Source organism: Amblyomma maculatum, chromosome 6 (genome assembly GCF_055883805.1).
Source record: "Amblyomma maculatum isolate TAMU_Amacu chromosome 6, ASM5588380v1, whole genome shotgun sequence".
NCBI lineage: Eukaryota > Metazoa > Arthropoda > Arachnida > Ixodida > Ixodidae > Amblyomma > Amblyomma maculatum.
Window position 1 is genome coordinate 105,798,901 of NC_139349.1, and position 20,171 is coordinate 105,819,071.

The following is a 20,171-nucleotide window of genomic DNA, read 5'->3' on the forward strand; positions in this document are numbered from 1 at the left end:
GATCCCGCAAAATCCGGGCCATTTTAACAATGGAAATCCACTAGCCACTCAGCGATTCTAGCCATTTTACGCTAGCTACGTTTCCCACCCAGAGTATGTAACTTTGTAAGATCATTCTTAGAAGACCGTTCTATTTCCATACGGATCGGTAAAGAACGTGTTGGACACTTCAGCGTAAAGAGGGGTGTGCCTCAAGGATCCATGCTGGCACCAATACTATTTAACATGGCGCTCCTACCTTTGGTCTGGCAACTAGCAACCATTCCGGACATATTTTATCTTATGTATGCAGACGACATCAGAGCATGGTCACTACACACGGATCTAAGCCGCCAAGATTTATGCCTTCAGACAGCTCTTGACAAGACTACTGAGTGGTGCACGAAAATTGCACTAGCCCTCCCAGTAGAAAAGACAAACTTTATGTCTATCACACACCGATGGGAGAAGACGCAGGCTTTTACAAGCACCATTACGGCTGTCATTGAACGGGCATCTGCTCATTACCACTTCGTTGATGCGAGTCCTTGGTGTCGAACTGGACATTCTTGGTTCAGCAGCGCCATGGGTTCGATCTGCACGACAGAAGGCCGCTAGTACACTGCACCTATTTCGGCGCATTGCCCAAAAAACAGGCGGCGCTTGCAGCTACATGGCTCGAACGTTAGTATTACAGCCTCGGCTTGTCTATCATGCCCAATTTCAACGTCTCATATTAAGAGATTGCGACCGCTTGGAAGCAGTCAATAGAGAGGCAATGCGAGCCATCACTGGCCTCCCTCGCCTGACATCCATTCCCACCCTCCAAGCGGAGGCCCAGCTGAACACCATTGATGAGCGCGTCGAGCAGCGTCGTGCAGCGCGCTACCTGAAGCGTGAAGCTATTCCTGCAGCGTCTGCATTAGCGCATTATTTTGATTCTTCTTGTACGCTGCTTGAAACAACGCCTTCGGAACCTCCATGGAATCGGCCACAGATGACAAACAACCGTCCACTACGAGAAAAGCGCCGAGTTGAACATTCGGTGCAAGAAGCGGAGCACGATCATTACACAGACACTACCGGGGCACTTCAAGCTTATGTAAACGCAAGCACTGACTATGAGATTTTGCATACTACCCTCATTTGTCCATTGCTTCCTGAAATATGCCAAACATGTTCATATAGAACAGAAGCAACGCACCTTCCTTCTCTAATAGCAGAGCTCGTTGCCATTCGCGACGGTTTGTCTGCATTAGCAGACAGCGTATATGCTGCACCCCCGACCATTTTGATCTTACATACATAATCCAGCCAAGTAGTCCGACCATTACAGAGTATAGCTAATACCTTCGACATCGTCAACGATATCTGCAATATTGTGCAAACATTTCCTTGCCCTGTGCGTGTGGTGTGGGCTCCCCACACTACGCTCAGTCTCACAGGAACTGATGATGCGTCCTGCTCCCAGTAAGTGACATATCCTCATGCCTACGTTAAAGTTATCCGCAGGAGATGCCGTAGCGCCTGCGAAAGAATGTCTTCGTCGCTCTACGCGTGCTTTAATTCCACCGTGTGGATCAAACCTTCCCGGCGGTTTAACTCGCCGTGAGGAGGTGGCGCTGAGAAGAATCCGCGTGGGTGCTGCGTTAACGCCTGCTATAAAATCTTCCTGGACCATCCAGACTGCTCCCCTGAACTGCACTTTCTGCTCAGCCCCTGCTACGAAGGCCACACTGGACCACTTCCTGACAACTTGTCCTAGTCTTCGCGTGACCCGCAAGGCACACCTTAGAAGCCACTCTTACCACCAGACCGCCTGACACATGGGTATGGACACATGGCCCACGCCACCGAGAGCTGTTGGCATTCATTGGGGCCACAGGCTTGTATCAATATATTTAAACCCTTATGCCGAAGGACAAACTTGCGCAATAAAAAAAAAGAATGACAATATATCAAGAAAGCATATCATCGGAGCCCGTGCTCTGGCTTTTCGCTTTTCGTATTCATACACGTAATAAAATATGCTGCGGATGACAAGTATTAGGAATTTTAAAATCATCACCTAACTGAAAGAGCCGCTTTAGAAAACGTTCAATGCAGATCCGGCTCGCACTGCATCATATTTGAACGCGGACGGACTATAAACACATTTTTCAGTAAAATTCGTCTTACACCCTATGCTGAAGTGCTCAGGTCCAAATGTCTGATTTCAACCGAAAACGAAGGGCAACTTGTGCCTGCTCCAGAATGGCGATCAATGATCGCGGCAGGACCTTTTGCGCCTCCTAGAAGTTGGGCGCCTTCGAAAGCGCCTCGCTTCCGCGAGCGACCAGCTATACTGGTGCCTGCCTTTCGAAACGAACATCGAGGAAAGAGAGAAAGCTAGAGCCTGACAAACTTTATCCTTTAATATGGCATCCGCCACGACGCTTCTTGACAACTCGCACATATCGCACGGCAGACCGAAGTGGATGACGCTACGAGTGTATATATGGCTGTGCACGCTCTCTCCACGCTGCTTCCATCGTTATGTACACTGAACGAGGAAAGGATTGGAAGGGCTATTGAAAGAGACCGGTTCAGTCCAGCTCTCTTCATTCACTCATGCTGTTCAATGCCGCGCTTCAGAGGGCCTGTTGCAGTAAGTGATGACACTCTCGGTCAAAAGGTTGTCAGCTAATGTGAGGACGGTTGAGGCTAATGCATTAGTCGCGGAAGAAAACATACTGGATATGGTGTATTCGCTATAACGTGCCGTACGCGTGACACTAGATGCTGGTTGAGAGAGAGAGAGAGAGAGAGAGAGAGAGAGAGAGAGAGAGAGAGAGAGAGAGAGAGAGAGAGAGAGGGGGGGGGGGGGGTGCAAAAGGTCCTGAGGCTCTAAAGAGAGAGTAGGTGCACCCGTTTCGCCTAGAATAAACGCCTTCTACAAGCCGTGACGGAAGGAATGCAGGATTTAGCTATTATCATGTAGAAGAACTGCAGTTTCGGCTAGTTGGTGTTGCTTCATAATGGTGGTTTAACAGCGCAAAACTGACGCAGACCAAGAAAGAGACGGGACACACGAACCATTCGTGTGTCTCGTCTCTTTCATGGCCTGTGTCAGTTCTGCGCTGTTAAACTCCCATTATGAAGCTATTATCCGTAAACACCACTAAAAGCCACTTAGCGATCGTTTTCGAAAGTGCGTCTGCAGAGTTGCCACAGCTCTTTCGTTGCTGCAAGGATACCCGACGTCCGCGGCTGCGATTCTTTGTTTCTAGACCAAATGCAGTGCAAAATTCTATCTCTTTTTCAGTGTTTCGGATAGCAATTTCATGCACAGCAACACCGCTGTGATTCCATCACCGCAGCACAGCGAGGAAGACGAGGATGTAGATGTGATGTGGGCGATTTCGCGGCGGAGCGTAATACCGCTCTCACACGGGCACTTCAGATCGTGATCTAGAAGATTGAAATTGAGCTCGATGCTCATCCGACATTGCTACACTGCGAATTTAATCGCGATCACCCAAGATCCTGCGCTACCGCCTCAGCCGCGGTCGAGCTGTCGTTTCCATCCTCGTTCGCAGACATTAAGCAACTGTACCAAGTTACCAACTAAATGTAAGGATTACTCAAGAGACTTATTTTAAAACATACAATTTAAAAATAATCAACGTTTTCTTTATATTTGTGTGATTTGAACTGCAAAGCTATTATGTTCAAACTCTCAACACCACGTGCGTGGTTTGGCAGTAGTAAACAAAGTAAAAAAAAACGTGCGGGCTCGACTACGTTTGCCACGTTTGCCCCTTTTCAAGCTTCTGCCGAATATTCTGCTGTGGTGCGCAGACTGAAAGGTGCCCTTTCTGTGTTGACGAGAAAACATTGATGACGCCTGCAGCCATCTGGAAGAAAATAATGCACACGCGTGCCACATGCCTCCTACAAACAAACGCTAAATAGCCAGCTGCAATGCTGAGCCAAGCCTCACTGTGGGTATGCTTCATCCGCTGATCAATTACTTGAGCAGCGGAACGTTTTCAATTCTTTTTTTTTCTTTTTCATTTAAGCATGCCTCTGCATTACGCAGCTGCCTCGACTCATATGCTACCTTTCGCGCCGCTCGCCGCTACCCATCGCGCCAGCACCGCGCCAGATCGCTTCACCGGCGTCGCTAAGGGTCCCGTGTCGCACAAAATCTGCCGTCGTAGTGGCCGTGAGTGAAAAATCCCGGTGGAACAATAAAATTCAGGAACAGGTCAAAATGGCCATCTCTATTCATCTTGACCTAACCGATCCACTTTCGTGGTCTATGCAAGGGCCCTGCGTCCCTCTTGAAATCCGGAAGTTTAGGGTATAACTGCATGAATTGAATCATGAACTTCCGGATTTCAAGAGGGACGCAGGGCCCTTGCATAGACCACGAAAGTCGATCGGTTAGATCAAGATGAATAGAGATGGCCCTGTACAGAGAATGCGCAATGCGAATGGGACGCGACAGCGTTTTTGTAGCGTAATTAGGCGTGTCCCATGTTTTCTCTTCAAATTCGCGGCTGTACCAAACAGTGATGGTGGTGAGCGCGGAATTATAGCCGTTTCAACATACAAGATCGTGTTCCGGTGACCCGTTTCACAGCCTGCACAGTCGTAAATAGCTGAAACGCGATAAAACGAACGCTTATTGTCTTCGGCAAATTCTGCGCCTCGTAAAGCATAAGCGCTTCGTTACACGATCAAAATATTGACAGTGTACTCGCAGCAATTAAGCACCCTGAACGCCATTAAATGCATGTACCACTCGCTTCATCTAGTGTCATTAAGTATTGTATCTCACGCTTGAAACATTAAGCGCCGTAAAGTATGCGGAACTGCACAACAGAAGCTAGATATTACAGGGTTACTGAGTAACCAACGCATTTCGCTGCCGAAACGCGAATGGTAGAGAAGGCAAACCCATGACGAGGCGCCGATCGTTCTTCAAATACTTTAAATATAGCTACATGCTGCGGATGCGCGCAGTTTTTTCTCCTACTGTCTAATCATTTATACCTACAGTTACATTATTATTTAATATTGGTCAACAAAAAAATCTCTTATGCTCTCATTTGTGCTGTGTCTCTTGGCTCACTTAGTATGTATGACTAACACGCGTTTAGCCATGACTGCCAGCAAACGCCGATTTTTTTCATGATATCTTTCGCACAATCTGCATTACATGAACACTAAAGTAATTATAACCACGAGCTTCGCTGCGTGCCGATCCTATAGGGACTCTCAATGCCCTACGGCGAGATACATATGCAGCCATGAGGCGAGTGAGTCATCGCGTGCGTATGCCTTTCGTGAAGGACGAAGGACAATGCAGCGACCGAACGCTCATTGTTCAAGACGATATCAGTATTTCGAAAGGACGTAAAAAAAAAAAAAAGGACACCAGCCGGCGCCTGAAAAATGATCAACGTGAAAACTGATCTACTCAACCGGCTCTCCTCTTGAGCCGCATTTAGAGGCGCGACTGCAAGCCCCCTAGCGGCCACTCTGTGGAGCACATGCGGGAGAGCACGGCCGGTCTAGGGGAGGTGGCGGCGCCTTTCGAGTCCGGCCGTGGAAAAAAGCTTTCTAGCCGCTTATCATGACACGGCACCTGGTCTGTCGATCATTTATCTGAGGTCCCTGGCTACGATTATATATATATATATATATATATATATATATATATATATATATATATATATATATATATATATATACGGCGCGTTCACGCGTGACGTGCGTGCTGCAGAGGAGTGTGGCGGCTCGCAGCTGCGAAATACAGGTGATTGCCCCGCGACACTTCGTTTGTTTTATTATTATTGTACAGAACTTTTATTTCTTTACTTCCTAATGCTGCTGCCTGATGCTTCCGACCTAACTGGGGTGGACGAAAGCATACGAAAAAATACTAACGTAACACCAACGAGACGCTAAAAAAAATTACTGTTTATAGCTCTCACGGATAGCCATGAAGGTTGCTTCATACACCAGATAAAGAGACCGTAGAAAAATTGCGAGAAAACGTTGAAGGGATTTCCGCTTAGCCCGTTTGGCTGGTAAGCTACAAACGCTTGCGCGGGCTGTTGCGTGAAAGCAGTTAGCAATATTTCGAAATCGGTGTTGTGAATTTTCCTTTGTTAGGCATGTAAATATCGCCGCCAGCAGACACCGGGGAAAAAAATAAAGCAAGGAAGGCTAGCTGGCAAGCTGACGCAAACAGTATTGGCACTTTAACTGTCTTTGTAAAGTATCATAAAAAAATAACCTAAAATCTAATAGTTGGCTTTAGAACTGTCAGGTGCCACACTAATTCCTCGTTAGAGGTTTGTAGCTTGCCGTTAAGGATATATGCAGAACAGTTTTTAAAATGCAGAAAATACGACACTCTCTGTTCTTCGTGTGCAGAAAATAAGGACCAACAGTCCGAAGCTCGCATGCGGAAGCATACGTCACTTGGAAGCGTCCATGCAGTAAAGGAAAAAGCTTTTCTTTGATTTTCTTTAATCTGATGATTTGAACTTTCTTATACAAAAGCAAATTTGAAGTGCTGACGACACAGTCATTTTATTTATAAGCACAAAGGACAGGACAAACAGAATGAATATCACCTAATCTTGCGTCAAGCACGGTTCGGGTCAAAAATAATTGCAGTACAAATATCTCATTGGTCAATACCATAAAGAAAGTGGTATTCCCCTATGCTTTCCTTGGTTTCAAGTGAGTGTTGGATTCTTTCATATATGTACGTTATATACCGAGCCCCTCATTTCCGCCCCCTTGTCTGCGTAACAGTAAAGAGTACATCACACTTTGGCACCGGCCTTGACGTGACTTTTCTTCGGTTATTTGGAGGTAAAGGCATCTTGCCCTCTTCGAAATAACTTCATCAAAGCCCATAATCATACCTGCAATCCGCTACCTGGAAACATGCAGCGTCTCAGCCACCAAGGCAGAACAACGCGGGTCAAGGCGTCCCCGCGAGCCATTTCACCACCGGGAGCACGTTTGGCTCCCGCAGAGAGCACAACTTACGCGCAGCCTTGGTCGCTTTAATAAGCGAGAGCGCGCGTTGTGCCAGTGAGTTTCTTAGCCCGAAGGCGCTGCGTTGAACCGCCAATCGCGGAGCTGTTAAGTAACGTAATGGTCAACAAAACAGAGGAGACACCGCATTGGTTTACGACTCCCTTTTTACGATCACCCGCGCGCTGACTGGGACATCCGGGACTGTATATCTAAGCCTCATTTCGCCATTCTGAAGGGTATGGACCACGGATGATAAGCTGAAAGTGAGAAGCCAAGAGCCACTGGTCCAGGCGCGGATTTGCATTGTGTGCACCTCGACCAGCTGCTTGCACAACAGCCGAAGCAATGGCCATTGGGCTGAAATGAAGGAAAAGCCTGAAGTGGAGGGACGGATACTACTGAACTGGCAGGGGATATCTTTATGGCGGTGGCAATAAAAGGGTATAAAGACGTTATCCGGTGCACTGGAGAGTATAACGTACAGGTCATAAGCTCGCTGTGTTCTTTTTGATTCCAGTTTATTAGGGAATACGCAGACTCCCTTACGTGATTCGCCAGATTCATCGAGTTTGATGAAAGTTGATGGACCTACTGGGCCACTTTTGTTACACAGTGTGTTATCAGAGATTAGTAAGGTATACGGTATTGCCCAAGTGGTGAAGTCAAATCAATCAATTTAATCGGTAGGACAATCAATCAACACAAGGTGTGCCACATCACATACGTGAGCCTAGAACTCTTGACAGATGGCACTATATGTCGCCTAATCGATCCACCGATAAAAGAAAACTGCATGACGCACGAAAACCTAGACTTTTTTTTTTCTTACTTCATGCTGGTATATTTGCCAACAAAAAAAGGCGGTCAACTTTCGAGCTTGAGGGGTTTTCAGTGAAAGCATGTTTACTCGGAAGAATTTGAAAACCGACAATCAACAAAAAACAGGAAATTTTTAAATCAAAAAGAAAACTTTTTGAGCTATATTTCAAATCCAGTGGGCCTCTCTATTTGAGGGCCTACATTTAAGTGCTTGTGGATGTTGCAAATGGCCGCGGCGATGCTGAATGTTTGCTCAGTGTATACAAACGGATGTCTATGCGTGTGATGAACTAGTTGCGATAACAACAAATATCGTGGAATTGAGAATATTTGCTTCAACGAGCTGCCATTTCTTGGCAGGTTATGAAAGTAATGAGCGCAAATAGAGGATTTCACACCTTTTAATTATAGAACTCCCAAGACATAAAAAGAAACTAAACTATATGAAAGCCCCACTGAAGAACAACGTGCGCTACTTTGGAAAGCAGCCCGAAAACACCAGTTATTGCTGGGATCGTTGTTCAACAACCCGCTTTCATTCTTTCGCTGTCAAGCAAAAGACATGCCCTTGCACGACTAAAGCTTTTATGGAAAAATAGCGAAAGGGCAGTTCGGTCTTTATAGCTGCTGTTTATTCTTTAGGCAGAGGCAAAGTTTCTTGTAATCTATATACAGCCCAGTTCCGGTGAAAAACCAGCAAAGCTGTTTAAAACAGCGCCGTATTGAAATATTGGAACTATTTGTGCAATCCGCCCTGCAGAGTGATTTTGATGCTAGAAAAAAAGAAAAAAGAAGGGGGCGGGAGAGGGGGGACTAGGCAAACGTGGCTTTCGAGAGTAAAATGTCCTGTAAAGGCCAGTGTGGCGGAGATAGCCCTTACGCGGAACTTATTTTCGAGTCAGGAGTGTGCGCCCGTATGTTTGCTATTCATATGAAACGCGAGATGTCCATTGTTCCGTGCGAGCGTAGTTCGGCATACGGGCTAGACGAAACAATCGGTTGGCCTTGAAACGCTTGCACAACATTTCCGCATCACAACAGACAACATCGCCGATACAGATGCGCTTCCTGTCCATTGTTTCACCTGCATGCGAATAGCGAGCCAAGTGGAGTTTTCGCTTTCTTTCGAAATCATCGCTCGAGTGTGTGTTTTGCATATGTTAATCAATCACTGTAGGTTTATCGATATGCATAGACGTGGACGTATCGTGTCTTCTACGGAGAAGAGCATACACACTTCGCATGGCTTTCATTGTACTCTCTGATAACACATTGTCAGATGGGAAAGGAATATAGGGAACAGTTTTGGCAGTTGCCAGTAGGGCAAAGGATGTATAGGACCTCGTGTTTAATGGGTACGACGCGAGAATTAATACTGCACCTAAAATCAATATAAAAGCTGAGGAGATAGTGTTCGCGCATTTGTCGCGGATTCTGCCTGTCACTAAAAATGTAGAATAAAAATGTGCAGGGCTATTGAGCATTGCAGTTATGCTATCACAGTTGAGCTCCTTCCCATTATTTTCTTACTGTGTCATGGGTTCAGAAGCTGTCAAAATGGGAGAGCTTTAAATGGCTTCCGGTCTTGCGTGGATTTACTTGCGGATTCATCGTTCGTGTATGCTGCCATCTTTTCTCTCTTAATCAATAATGCCTTAATGTGTGTCGCTCTTGTCTCGCACGTACTCTTTAGCACGTACAGTTATAAGCGAACTACCAAATTATGATACAATACCACCGGACATAGATATAAAGCTCCGCTTTATAACAAAGCAATACAGGTGCACATGCGTAGCCAAGGAGTATAGATTGCCTGCATTGCGATGCAATGGTTGCGAATTCGATTTCCATCCCACACTGCCATCTGAAAGGAGCTGCCCGATCTGACAGCCCCTGCCAACTCGGTCAACTAATATGGTCGAGTGACGTCCCGCAACCTGCCGACCAATGAGTGCCTGTCAACTGCTAACTATATAAGCCCTGCCAAAGCAGTGACAGTGGTTCTTCGCTCGCAACGATTACAACGACGGATTTTGTGGCGAACTTGATTGTGGTCAGGGGAAAAGAAGAAATACATTACGTTGCTCGGTGTTTTTCAGATTAGTACTATATTCGCAGCAAGGGCCTGTATACTTAATGCTAGAGGAGATCAATGAGCCGATTGACGTTGCTATACGTTTCATATATGAAACGTAGCAACGATGCCTAAATCTATAGATTCTGGCGTCGACAGAATTTTCCGCTTGGGGTGTTTCCTACTTCGTTCGTTTACCGCACAGTAGATCAATGGATCCGTTGATTGATAAAATATAAGGCTGGCCGCGTATAATAACCGTCACCCGGTGGCTGGGCAACGGCACTAGATATTAACTAACGTAACAAACGTCAATGATAATTTAAGTTGGTGGTTGATTTCTAGCGTCGTTTCTAGTGACTTGTGGCATAGTTGTGAGATGCCGGTTGCAAGAGTTCTTCTTTTTCTCTGAAAAGTGGCCACGTCATGCACGTAGCCAGACTTTTTTTTTTTTTTCATTTAGGGAGGACCCCAAGGTAATTTCCTGTACTGAGCACAACAGTGGCAGATGGCCATCAAAGACTTGCGGCTAATACGATTAAGCCGCGCTGAAACCCTTTTACCTGCCACCTGCTAGTATGTAGGTTGAGAGGATTACCTACGACGTCATGAGAATCGGTCTAGGCCATTGGCTGCAGGAGGAGAGAGGAGGGGGGGAGGTCTTAGAGGAAAGAAAATGCCGTAATCTTGAGTTGAAAACCTCTTCAAGGGAGGGTGCGGGGGGGCTCGGTGCCTCCCTTGGGTGCTTACTTGGGTCACGTGTTCAAATCTGCGCAGGTTCCTTGCTTTTGAACCAACATGCGCAGGGACGAAAGTCCGCGAAGACTGCGACAATTAAAGCACAGTGCGGTTTAACATTCAGATAATTATGCTGCGGCGATGACGTAGTGATGGAGCGGCCAGAAATGCAACGGCCAGTGAAAACCCGCTCACGGTTATTAAGTGTTCAATTTATTATGTGCTGGTCGTGGTACGTAATTTCGCGCTCCATGCCAATCAATGAGGATTTTCTTGTACGCCAAACCGCCGGACAACGCCGCTGTGTTTCTGCTGCAGGCGCGGCATAACAGAATCATGACACTCTATAGTCAACATCTATACACCTGTCTAGTAGTAATCTGGCGAATAATGACATCTATAGTCGAAATAAAGAAGTAATGACCATGAGCAAGACATAGTGCAAAAAAAAAGGGTATCCGGTAGTCGCTAAAGGGTATACCAAATTGGATACCAGGGGAAGGAAAGCAAAGCAGGCGGCGTCAAAAAGTTAGTTGGGTGGAAGAGGTTAAGAAGACTACGGGGGTCATGTGGATGCAGCTAGCACCGGAGCGGGTAAATTGGAGGAACATAGAAGAGGCCCTGCAGTGGGTTTAGCCCAACTGATGATAATGATGAATATTCTTCCAACGCCGACGCAATTTCTCTCCCGTGTTGAGTTCGAGACTAACGCAAATAAAGTGCCATGTCGGCATCCCTTCAGGACAATCACTGTAGTCTCGGCACTTAAAAAACGCTGTGCGCGATATTCGCGAAGCCACTCGAAAGCGCCTCTTGTTCGCGATAAACGTGAATTCTGGGCTCTCTCAGAGTGAAGTGAAAAGAGAGTCCAAATATCACGCACTGATACTGAAACAATGTTATCTTCACGTCGGTGGCGACTGCCGGGAAGCCTGCAGCCCGGCGCTATCTCAGTAAACTAAAGCCATTGTTGCGTGGTAGGGGATGGCAACACACCTTGAAGGGGCCCTTAAAACACACCATCAACGTGCTACGTAGATCCACTCACCACGTAGGTCATACGATGATGACCATATGGGATATTTATAGCTGCTCTCTACTCACGAGAAAGAACCTGCAATCTCGTCACGAGGATATATAGATCGCTTTTTCCTCCAATCGCGCTTTGAATTCCAGTCATATATCTTCGTGATTACACTTTAGCTTCGTTTAATTCCTAACTGCCATGAAAGACAGGTGATTTCTGTATAAGACGCATACCGCATCGTCCTGGGCACCAGGTGAAGGGGCCCAAGCCAGTGTGGAGACTAAATATTAGAGTAGTAATGAAAGACTCATCTCGGCCACGTGTATCTATAGTCATTAAAAATTAAAAAGCTAAACGAGAAGCTAAAAAATTGTTTAGTCAAACTACACAGCATGCTATGTGAAAGTGTTTTTGCCATGTACTGTTTTGTATGATGTACCTTTAGTTTATTATTGTTTATTTTGGCGTGGAGCACGCGCCCGTCGATTGCCGTGGCCCGCCTACAAGCGCTCCTGCGCTTTTGCGGGCACGAAAATGTACTCTGTATTGATGAATGGTAATAAAATTATGTATGTACTCTGTATTGATGAATGGTAATAAAATTATGCATGCATGCATGTATGTATGTATGTATGTATGTATGTATGTATGTATGTATGTATGTATGTATGTATGTATGTATGTATGTATGTATGTATGTATGTATGTATGTATGTATGTATGTATGTATGTATGTATGTATGTATGTATGTATGTATGTATGTATGTATGTATGTATGTATGTATGTATGTATGTATGTATGTATGTATGTATGTATGTATGTATGTATGTATGTATGTATGTATGTATGCATGTATGCATGCATGCATGCATGCATGCATGCATGTATGTATGTATGTATGTATGTATGCATGCATGCATGCATGTATGCATGCATGCATGTATGCATGCATGTATGTATGTATGTATGTATGTATGTATGTATGTATGTATGTATGTACGTATGCATGCATGTATGTTTGGTCTGTGGGGTTTAACGTCCCAAAGCAACTCAGGCTATGAGAGACGCCGTAGTGAAGGACTCCGGAAATTTCGACCACCTGAGGTTCTTTAACGTGCACTGACATCGCACAGCATACGGGCGCCTTGCTTTTCGCCTCCAACGAAAAGCGGCCGCCGAGGCCGGGATTCGATCCCGCATCCTTGGGAACAGTACTCGAGCACCGTAACCACTGCGCCACCCCGGCGGGGTAATGTATGTATGTATGTATGTATGTATGTATGTATGTATGTATGTATGTATGTATGTATGTATGTATCTATGTATGTATGTATGTATGTATGTATGTATGTATGTATGTATGTATGTATGTATGTATGTATGTATGTATGTATGTATGTATGTATGTATGTATGTATGTATGTATGTATGTTGGTTGGTTTGGTTGGTTTGTGGGGTTTAACGTCCCAAAGCAACTCAGGCTATGAGAGACGCCGTAGTGGAGGACTCCGGAAATTTCGACCACCTGGGGTTCTTTAACGTGCACTGACATCGCACAGCACACGGGCGCCTTGCTTTTCGCCTCCATCGAAAAGTGGCCGCCGAGGCCGGGATTCGATCCCGCGTCCTTGGGAACAGTAGTCGAGCGCCGTAACCACTGCGCCACCCCGGCGGGTTGTATGTATGTATGTATGTATGTATGTATGTATGCATGTATGCATGTATGCATGTATGCATGTATGCATGTATGCATGTATGCATGTATGCATGTATGCATGTATGCATGTATGCATGTATGCATGTATGCATGCATGCATGTATGCATGCATGTATGCATGCATGTATGCATGCATGTATGCATGCATGTATGCATGTATGCATGCATGCATGTATGTATGTATGTATGTATGTATGTATGTATGTATGTATGTATGTATGTATGTATGTATGTATGTATGTATGTATGTATGTATGTACGTACGTACGTACGTACGTACGTATGTATGTATGTATGCGCCACTATAGCGTTAGATAGAGCTGGCATAGTCGCAGAAAGAATAAGCTAAGGAGAGAATGCACGCGGCCGACACGGGGCAAAGCTAGACCGCTATACAGGCGATGCCAAGATGGCGCCAATATATCCCAAGTACTTGCAGTAATTTTTTGCTGATAATATTCCATAAGAGATGTACTTTAAATAAATTACGTAGCCTGAGACTGGTATAGCAGTTTGTCAACTCAGACAGCAATGGAATTAAGCGAAGGCGAACACTTGATAGCAACTGCAGACCTTGACCGCTAAGTATAGTCGTCAGCACGCGTGTGTCTAGACCACCACTCTAACGGCGTGTATTGAAGTGCGCGCACGGCGCCTGCGATAATGCTTGGTTTTGAGCTGCGTATATGCAAAGCCTGCAACTCAGCACGCGCCGCCGCACCGATAGTAAAAACCGGCGCAGAAAGAGAGGGACATGGACTAAGCAAACACTAACTCTCCTTTAAGGGCCGGACGTGGCTTTACGAACTTTGCTACGGCTAAATCATAACCAAATGTGGCTATGAATTACCAACTAGATCGATCAGTCACCCCTTATATGCTGATAGGACTACCTTCAGAAAAAGCTTTACTGGTCTGCAAGGTGCAACTGGACTTTTACTTCAAAATAATTTCTTGACTCATCGGTGGCGTGGGTCAACGGTAATCACATGACGTCATCAGATTCGATAGATAGTTACTGATAAGATATTGATAGTTGATGAGGGTATTGTGGCAGTGATAGGTAATGATATGGTGATGATAATGAAATAAGATGTATGGGACTGACAAATGTAAAGTAAAATAAGTGAAGCAAGTGAGTAAGAAAAGGAAAGATAAGATTTAAAAATGAAAAGATAACAAAATATAGCTGATAAGTAAGTAAAGTAAGCAAGCAAGCAAGTAAAGTAACAGCAAAGTTGAAGACGTCGGAAAAGCGACGAAATGCAGAACGAGCGCTTAACGGCATCAGGCACGGAACTCGCAATGATTTCGCATTTCCGCATGTAAAGAACCTCAAGCGCACCCCTGTAACTTTTTTTTTTTCGTGCAGGAGCCTGGATGCGCTGCATTCGCTTCACCATTCTGCCAGCGTATTATGAGGGAAGACATTCATATAACGCAGTTTAAATAAAGTTCCAGAGGTGTACGTCGTTGAATACTTGTAATTCGATGCACGTTTGAGTGATTTTGTAATATAATCGATTACTTTTTTCAAACAAACGTTTCGAGTAATTCAATTATTTCTTTTTTGGTAATTCATTACCAGTTATCAATTACTTCGGTGCAGAAACGGTTGCAGGTGCGAAGCGTCTGTGACGATAGCTTCTGCTGGTATCGGTTCCAATTCTTCGATTTAATGCCAAATGGTCGTCTAGTAAAGAATGACGTCAGGATTCAGGACCTCCAGTATCGTTTGACCGAAGAGTTCAACCTGCCTTTCTATGCTTCCGCACGAGAAGACACCTTTGATGTTACAAACAAAACACGCCTTCACCATTTTTTTTTTTTCAGGTTTCTGGCGACTCTACCTACAGTGCCTTTTCACAGCACTTCCGTTTTTAGGGCTTAGCTTTTCAAAGCAACTTAGGCTACGAAAGACGTTGAAGTGAAGGGCTCCAAAAATTTCGTCCGCCTTGGATTTGTTAATGTGCACTGATATCGCAAATTACACAGCCACAGGTACCTGCTTTTTGCCTCCATCGAAAAAGTGGCCGCCGTGACCGAGAATCGATCTCGCGCCCTTGGGATCAGTAGTCGAGCACCTATACCCACATAGCCACTGCTGTGGGCCATATCGGACGTAGAAACTGTCATGCAAACACTGCGGAACTACGAGCAAATGTGCACGGTGTTCGCACGGTATAATAGCGCCCTGCACTCTAGGGCTTATTTGTTGGTGAGTGTACAGTGTAGTGGACGATGTCTTCGCGATGAAAGATTGAAAAATCAGTGACAGCTTTGAAAAACAACTTCTGTTGAAAATTTGTGTAAAAAATACAACAACGCTGCACCAGTTCAGTGCAATTTGAATGAGACTGCGTTTTGTGGGACTAAAGGTCGGCGGAATATTGTGATTGATTACTGTTTTGTAAATATTAGGTACTTTCCAGTTTCAGTACAGTGTACAGGTTTGAAATAAGCCAATACATATGTCCACGTGTTCTGTGAGCTATTTTGTTTCTTTTCTGAACAAGAAAATTCATCGCAGTGATCCCGCTTACATCCAATCCCTCACGCTGTTCAGCTTATTCAATGACGTCAACACATCGTGAGACAACGTTCCTATGGTTCAGCTCTCATTGACGATATCGGCCTGTCGACCTCTCTTCCGGGAGCAAACGCGGTGCATTTAGAACAATAACAGGCTAGCAGAACGGCGACGAATGCTTGGGGGACACCTTGGACTTCGAGAAAAACCATGAAAAGACTTCGCTATGGTCATATTCCTAAGCAATAAATTTGCAGGTGTAGTCTTTGGGAGTACTTAAACTTTCTGATTGGACTATAATTTACAAATAACTTCGTAAAGTGACGTAATTTGACGTAAAGTCGGCAATCTGAACGAGCCTTCTCGTTGAGCACCTCCAAGTTGTCGGGCGACGGGATGAATTCGCGACCTGTTTACTTTGTTTTCTTGCGCTTTGGCTTGAGTTGAGGGGGAAAAGAGGAGGGTCATTTTTGATCGCGGACAGCTTGGGGAACACTTATTAATAACGCATTAATGACGCTAGCTTGATTTCTTTCCTTTTTTTTTTCTTTTTTGCTGAGCGGTGTCGAGTGATTGCTCTTCCCCTTGTATGGCCTTGCTTTTTGACATTGTACGACATTGTTGCTCTTTGTATGACCTTAAAAAATATCCTTTCATAGTTCATTTAAAAGCAGGGCGCAATGCTTTAAAGGGTCACTGCGGAATTGCTTGGGGCTCCTTTGACGCACCAGGTGTGAGGCTCGATTCCGCCACTCGAATACCCGTTTTTGTTATTTTAAGCGACCTCACTACGAGTCACGTAATGACCACGTCACGACCCCTCTCGTCCAATCAGCGTTTTTCAGTCACGCCGACGTCAGGTTTTCCGCTGAACATGACCTTTAACGCTAACGCGTAAAAAGTTACTTCTGGTTCAGATTTGGTGCACTCAAAAACGTTATCTTTGCATTCAGACAAGTTATCTCCGCTTTTGTTCCGCGGCCAAGCGCTACTTTCTCCGATGATGGCAGCTTAGAAGCGGCAGGTCGGAAAGGTCGGTGGCACTCGCATCAGTGTGGACAAGCTTGTCCAGATGCAAATGGTCTCAAACCAGACGTTATCGGCAATGTCGAGCGTGTTGCCCAATGAGCACCATTCGAACGCTCTTGCAGGCGTGTTGACGATCTGTACTTCAAGGATGCGCCTGTGTGGTGGTCTGTAGAAACACTGGCGGACTAGACGTAGGAGAAAAAAGTCAATTGCTTTTGGAAGACCGGATAGCTTGGTAAAGAAGAAAAACGAACACTCACGAAAATAATAAAAAGAAAAAGGTAAAATATTGGCGTATCTGGGCCCGTACGGGTCCCTTTGTTCACAATGAAAGCGGATGGACGAAGAACTGACTAGTAGCCTAAAGTTCTTGAGTACTCAGCTGAGTTGCTTTCGAGCTAGAGGAATGCAGCTTAGCGCGAAAATAAAATGAGGTCCGAAAATCATGAACTTTGGGAGGAGGAAGAGGAGAAAGGCATGAGGGTTGATTGGATCAACCCTTCAGGGGCTGGTCCTCACAAGTACTAGGTGGAGTCCCTATAGTATTGTACCCCAGTGGCGTCGGCCGCTGCCCGGGCGCGCTTTACAAAAGCCTTTTGGGCCTGTAGGCCAGAGCAGCCAAGCAGGGTAGCCTCCCAGTCGTCCCGGGTGAGGTTGGGGTTAGGGGAGATAGGATTGCATGGGCGGGCCCTCACCATGTGGTAGATGTCTGAAGACTTCTCCGCACAGTGCGGACAGCTGCCCGAGAAAGAAGGGTCAAAGTGTTTTATAGCTGCCGGGCACATAAGTATTAGTGTGAAGATAGAGCAGAAGCCGCTCCTCCGCCTTTGAGAGGCTTTTACATGGACGATGATAAAGACTATGGCCATAATGGTAGTGAAGAACGATATCTTTGAAAGAGTAGGCAGGAGTGAATTGTAATTCTTGATTGTCGGGGTCGAAAGGGAGCGTTTTCCGGAGTTCGTGCCTGTTACATCTTGATGACGTCACTTGTTGCAATACTTGCTTTGCCTACCAGTGCGTTCCCAACTAATACACTAACACAACGGATAACAACTAATACAGCAGACAACAGCAATAGTAGCACAACTGAGTAAGATACAAAATAGTGTATCCGCCTCGCCACATACAGCGAAGACATGCACAAGCGTTGAAGAGTGACCGACGAAATGAACTTTTCAGGCAATCCTGGATCCATCGAGTTCTACACGGAGTTCATGCGGGAGATCTACGAAGGTCTCAAGGGCAAGGTCATCGTGTGGGGTGTGTCACACGCCGGCCACGTCGCTCCGCCGAAACCTATGCAGATCCCCAACGTTGAAGGTCGGTGTGGCTTCTAGTAAAATGTAGTGATGAACAACTGCCTGGCAATCCTTCTACTGGTTATCATACGAGTATATATGAGACAATAACGGCTCATGCAAACGATGCCTTTAAGTCCTGGTGTAACGTATAGGTGTACAGTGCAGGTCATTTCGTTTCAGTGATTTCTGCATGCATGGTTTGTGAGCATACTTGAACCGTGCTCAGTAGACGAGTATATCCAGAGAGAGATCACGCTGGCCAGTGCAGACCTATGAGGATGTTCCGAAGCGTCTCAGGCTGTGAGAGACGCAGTATAGTACCGGGCTCTCGATTAATTTAGATCACCTGGAGATCTATAACATGCCGTGACATCGCACAGCACACGGGTGCATCTCGCGTTTCGCCTCCATCGAAACGCAGTCGCTACGGCCGGGATTGAACCCGGGTCCTCCGCTCACTAGCCGAGTGCTCTAACTATTGAGCAACCACCGCAGAGGGTGCCACTGCAGGCGTTCTGACACGTCGTTATCTTGTACCTTTAGTTTGTAGCACGAATAGGACATCATACAGACGAAAACGGTACGCAATGTTCTAGGCGTCAATGAGCCAGCGCTGTATACGCTTTTTGTGTACCCACGTTTTCTGCCTGGTGTCCCCTTTTACTCTGTAATCTGTAGTTAAGGAAATTACGCACTCAGTGCGCTATTATAGATAAGACGGTGAAACTGGCATGTAGGATTTACGATTGTCGGATGTTTCTACTGCAGCATCGCAGTCGAATAGCCGAGCGGCCTGCGCACAGTGACGATTCTTGAGGTATTCCAATAATTTCAGAGATATCAAGGACATTGCATTTTGCTGATGAATCGTACAATGGAGGTCAAGTATTATCCATTAATCGAACTTTTGTAAAATTATTGTATACATGATAACTATCCAAGTTTCGAATTGGAGTTTGTAGTGGAGTTTGATTAAACAATGCACTTGCGAGGTTTTCAATGGCATTATTGGGCCAGGCCATATTAGTAAGGTGATCAGTGAACGCTCAGTGTGCGGCCTGTCTGATTTAAAATTGTCCCGGCAGTTATCACATTCACCTAGATCTAGATCCCTAAAAACTTCGTGCATATAACCTCCACCTGTCTGACTGTGATCCCCGTAAGATTGAGACGTGTAAGTTCCGGGATGCAAGAAATTTGTAAGCACCACACTTTCGAGTTCAGACACTGGAACCATGCATAGTGGTCTCTGTTCATGTCAGCTTACGGCATACAGAACGGTTCTGTGACAGCTTATTTCGTCTCCGTTTTCCACGCAGATCACCCGACGCTGTACTCATGCGAGGGCCAGATCGGCCACAAGCTCTCCTTCATCAAACAATACATTCCAAGCGGTGCTCCCCTTATCCTGGTGGGCCACTCCATCGGGTGCCACATGGTGCTGGAGATCCTCAAGAGGGCACCCGAACTTAACGTTAGTATCGAAAAGAGTACATATTGAGACATATGTACTGTTTGATGAGATAATCACACTATGATCATTCCTCAGCTCATGCACATACTTGGCTTAAATCCCACTGGTGTCATCACGAAACCGGGATTTTAACCACTATAGTTTCCAGTGCTGCCAAACGTTTTAAGTTTCATCAGGCAAGCCTTCGTGTTATAGATGCTAAGACCAGTTAAATAATTTATGGACTTTTTTGGCCAACTTAGTGGTACACCCGAAAGTCATTGCCATGTCACCAAGCATATATGTGATAAAACATGCTTCCTAGTACGATTCCCCCAGTTTCACCTAGGGCTAACCACGAAGCCTAAATGCAAGGAGCAGGCGATGCTTAGACAACGTTGTATATGTCATTGCAAAGTTTATTCTTGCGGTTGCCAGACTGTGTTATGGGG

The 20,171-nt window shown here is 45.6% G+C and overlaps 1 protein-coding gene across 1 annotated transcript in view; it reads left to right on the forward strand.

The window, feature by feature from the left end:
- LOC146186497 (lipid droplet-associated hydrolase-like) overlaps positions 1-20,171 on the forward strand; it is a 52,022-nt gene that overhangs the window by 27,874 nt on the left and 3,977 nt on the right. Inside the window, exons 2-3 of the mRNA XM_084607229.1 lie at positions 18,145-18,285; positions 19,586-19,740. Of these exons, the coding sequence (XP_084463355.1) occupies positions 18,145-18,285; positions 19,586-19,740 (296 nt within the window). The remainder of the gene's footprint in view (positions 1-18,144; positions 18,286-19,585; positions 19,741-20,171) is intronic.